Here is a 4,735-nt window from a genome sequence, read left to right on the forward strand (position 1 = left end):
GGTGACAGAGGGACGATGGCTGCTGTCCCTGGCAGCAGACATCTTCCCCCCCATCGGCGATCGCTGCGATTGGCTGTTCAAATGTGAACAGCCAATTGCAGCGTTTTCTGTGTTCTGTGTATAATTTTGTCTCTGCTGCCCCCTAGTGTCCAAAAAAATTAAAAGGAGGTTGAAATAATGATGGTAAAATAAAGTACACATATGGTCTTTACCACTAACTTAAAGTACAATGTGTCACGAGAAAACAATCTCAAAATCACTGGGATAAGTAAAAGCAATAAAAAGTTATCCCCACATAAAGTGATACATGTCAGATTTGAAAAAAAGGGCTCTGTCAGGAAGGCAAAAACAGGCTGCGGCGGTAAGGGGTTAATGCACTGCGTTTTCTCACATCGCACTTTTTAGGTGTCTAATAATCGCACTTATTTCAGACCAGGTTCTGTTTGGCGATTTGGCCCAGAACTCATTTTGGTCAAGTGCACACATGGTTAATTTCAGCACAGGTGCCCTCATTTTCACTCACAAACACCCCTACATAAACCCCAACATCATTAAGGACACCTGTGAGGGTTTCAGACATGGAGATTTTGCAGAGTGGTTTGGAGTTGCTTATCTGTGATGTGGCCCATTTGGAGGAGCTGCGCAGGAGGGAGGAAGCTGCGCGCCAGATCCAGGTAGCCCCCCGACTACTGCGTACCCCACGTATGTATCGTGCTCGGCTGTACCTGGACTCCCTCTCGGTTCAACAGGTTGTGGGGATGTTTAGGCTGAACCGCATTAACCTGTTGGACTTATATGAGCAGGTGAGAGATGATTTGGACCCTTTTGGGGGAGGCAACTATGCAGTGTCTGGGCTGCACAAATTAATGTAATGTGTGCCCTCTACTATTTGGCCACAGGCTCCACTCAGTCTGTGACCTCATGGTCTTTGGGGGTATCACAGGCCACTTTCTCTAAGCATTTTACTTAAGTGTTACTTGCTTTAAAGAAGTTGTGGCGCACATACATCAGATTCCCCAGTTCTGAGTTGGAGTGGCAGGACCACAAGTTGGCTTTCTATAGACTCTCAGCATTCCCGCACGTGAGCCCAACGGATGCAGCTGGTGGTGCTGACCTATCCCTTGCTGGTATCAAGCTTGTAAGTACATTTGATACATGTATGAATTACGTTTGCTGTCAAACATGGCTCACTGGTGTTGTGGAACTACACGTGCCAGCATGCCCTGACATACTATAACCATTACAGTCCAAACCATGAGTGTCAGAGCTTGCTGGAATATGTAGTTCCACAACCTTTGACGGGCCAGGAGTTACCCCACACTACTTTAGAGCAATCCCATTGTCATATACCATTACAATATGTCATAATTCACACAATAATTGTTTTAAAAATAATACACAGACACAGTGGTATGCGGTTAGACATTTTTACTGCAGTCTAATATGTGAGAACCAATCTGCATTTTTGCAAGTGAAACATAAAAACTGTCGGGGGATGTAACAAGATGTATTGCATATGACAAAACTATCAAACATATGAGCTATCTTCTCCCAGCATCAGGCAACCCTACACCACTTCTAGAACCTGCACCCAGCCCACCACGGGTCCTAATACTCCGACGGGGTGGGGAAGTGGGGGAGCCACTTATTGGGGTGCTAGAAACACTGCTGAGGGTTGATGCTGCGCCACCTCCGACATTGGCTTCTAGATGCTGTAGTTGGGCCTGCATACCTATTAAGGCATTGGTCTGCGCTGTGCATGATTGGCTTAGTGCAGCTATACTTTGCGCAAGGCTGCCAATATGGCTATTCTGTTCCCTCACAGCAGAAGTTAGATCTGCAAAACGGGTGTCAATGCTGTTAGCAATGCGCACATGAGTGCCTACACCTACCCGTACACTACGTGCAATTTTTCGTAATTGAAGAAACGTGTCACGCATGTACCCCTGGATGTTACCTATTTGCAGGCTTTGGGAGGCCATGAATTCTATTTGTTTGTCCTTGAAATTGACCAAGGAGTTAGCTACTTGGGAAGCCGAAGCGGCTGTATACCCCATATATGTGTTGGTGGGTGGGGGTGGGTTGGGAGACACCCCACTTGGGGGAAGATCACTCTGTGATGAGGTCTGTATTTCTTCCTCTGCCGCAAAGGTCTCCACCGGTTCAAGAATGATGTCCATTTCGTCCAACACCATCATTGAAGAATCGGTTTGGTCTGTCCCTAGTTGTATAGTACCTGTGGATACAGATGAAGAGGTAAGTACTGATGCATATATAGGCCAGACTCTCTTCTGTACTGTTTTAGAAAGGGCTTTAGATGCTGGACGCACATACCTAGGGGTGTTATGTACTTACACATGTACCCCGATAGAGCATGTAACATTGACATTAATAATAAGTCACATGCCTAGCTCAGATTACATTCATTTCCGTTGCAATGTAGCAGCAGGAGATGAATGTAGTGTGAGATATTGTTGATGTGACATGCGTGTGTGTACTGTATGTGTAATGGCGTGTTTTTTGTTCATTTACCTGCTTCCACAGATTCTGCAGCAACGGGCCTTCTTTTCTTGGATGCGTGAGCACTTCGGGATGGACAATCTGTGCAAGGAAAGATGGCCAGGCATTATGGACCTTGCAATGGATAAGCATTTTCAGCAAACATGCATTGAAATGACAATAATGGACAATACCCTTTGGATAAGGACTGCATTATTTCTTCACCACCTTTTTTTTTTTTTTTAACCAAAAGATTTTTTGGTTAGATTATTATTAAACTATTGTACACATGACAACTATTGGATAATCTGTGGTATGTAGGCATGGCAGCTAAACCACCAGTACACCTCTGTGTTTTTGGCCACATACATGTTAGGCTGCTAGAAAGAATGTTACAGTGTTAATCAATATGAGCAGTTGTGGAACTACAAGGGCCAGCATTATGAGCAATTTGAAAGTAGGAGCAGGCAATTTCTTGTGCATGACCTTGCTGGGCTATGTAGTTCCACAGCAGCACTTTACTTAGCATAACAATTCAAGTGAAGATTACAGTTAGAAAGCATTGGCATGTTTATTTTGGATTGCATGTGGTCACACTTACCAGCTCTGGATGGCGTTTGCGGCCTATCGGTATCCGCCACGTGCATGCCAGGCAGGACCTCAGGGGGTATGATGCGCTTCAACTTCACCTCATACGATGTGTAGCACACAGTGGTGGGGCTTCCTCCGCCAGTCTTGGTGGCCTCCTCCAACTCCATGGCCATTTTACTTTTCAGCTGCCTTTTGATGTCGTTGAATCTCTTCTTGACATTTCTGACCAGGCGCTTGTGCTGACTTACAGCGTTCACCGCCTGGGTGATGTCCTTCCACATAGCCCTTTTGCGCTGTGCAGTGGTCTTGTAGTGACTTTTCCCCAGTAACCCGTCAAACACTGGCATGATAGCCCGGACAAGTGCAGCATTTTCGTCATAGGAGAATCTGACCTTTCGGCCACTTTTTGTGCGGCCAGCTTCTACCTCCTCCTCCTCCTCCTCCTCATTTTCGACTCCAGCCATGTACCCCTCCTCCTCCATGCCAGTGTCTTCCTCCTCCTCACCACCATCTTCCTCCACCTCTGACATGTGGCCCTCCTGCAGCTGCTGTGGGGTATGGTCAAGGGCTTGGCTATAGGATGGGGATGCCAGCGGATCCTCCACCTCCTCCTGCTGAGGCTGGACGGCCAGGGCATGGACTGGGGCTGGCCTTGCTGTGGCCATGCTGCCTGCCACACTGCTGGCTCTCCCACTTGGCTGGCTGCTGCCACTGCTCCCTCTGCCACTGCTCCCTCTGCCACTGCTCCCTCTGCCACTGGTTCCTCTGCCACTCCTCCCTCTGCCACTGCTCCCTCTGCCACTGCTCCCTCTGCCACCAACACCTCTTCCTGTACTCACACTGCCACTGCTCCTCTCCATGCTCCTTACTTCCTATCAAAGAGTGAAATGGCGCCAGTGCCCCTTTATATAGGGGGTGTGATGCATAATGGAGGGGACAGAGGTGGGCCAATAGGTTGGGGGGTTCTTAGTCATGCGGAGACAGTTTTGTAAATCGCACTTTTTTGTGACTTAAATTCGCACCACTTCGCCGCAAATCGCACCACTTCGCACTTTTCAGCCTCCAAAGCGTATCCCATTAAATATGCAAATTATTACCAAAAAATGCGATTTGAAAAAGGGCGAATAGCGGCGATGTGGTGCGCTAAAAAAACATGCGCATTTATCTCATCCCATAGAATGTCACCCCATGTTTCTAGCTCTTAATGAAGTGGACAGGACATGTGGGGCCCCGTTTTACCTGACCACTTGAAGCCTCAGGTGTTTCCGTCCCGTAGACAATAGGCATCCAGGAGTTTGAAAATGTATCAGAGAGGATCGTCCACCGACGCGTTTCAATCCGGACTGGATCTTTATCAAGATGTATCCTCTCTCTGTAGTTGGCTGGTTTAAATAGCTGTCTGAATGGTACTGACTGGTACTGATTGTAGAGCTGTTTAGTCAATCTCCAACAGAAGGGAATGGCTATGGGCACCAGGTTTGCCCCTAGTTATGCAAATTTATTTATGGGACGTTGGGAAGATCTCTACATTTGGAACAACAACCTATATGGGGCAAACCTGGTGTCCTGGCACAGATATATAGACGACATTTTATTTATCTGGAGTGGAGATGAGGAGGAACTCAACCTTTTTTGCACATTTTTA

At 47.1% G+C, this 4,735-nt stretch overlaps 1 protein-coding gene across 1 annotated transcript; it reads right to left on the bottom strand.

Moving 5' to 3' along the window:
- Positions 1–1,421: 1,421 nt before the first annotated feature.
- LOC146006913 (uncharacterized) lies at positions 1,422–4,311 on the bottom strand. Its single transcript, XM_083145351.1, has 2 exons — positions 2,533–4,311; positions 1,422–2,236 (listed from the first exon to the last, which is right to left on the bottom strand). The coding sequence occupies exon 1, from the start codon at positions 3,948–3,950 to the stop codon at positions 3,018–3,020; it is 933 nt and encodes a 310-aa protein (XP_083001477.1). The 5' UTR covers positions 3,951–4,311; the 3' UTR covers positions 1,422–2,236; positions 2,533–3,017.
- Between the last annotated feature and the right edge of the window lie 424 nt (positions 4,312–4,735).

Source organism: Crinia signifera, chromosome 6 (genome assembly GCF_055691185.1).
Source record: "Crinia signifera chromosome 6, ASM5569118v1, whole genome shotgun sequence".
In the NCBI taxonomy this organism is placed as follows: Eukaryota; Metazoa; Chordata; class Amphibia; order Anura; family Myobatrachidae; genus Crinia; species Crinia signifera.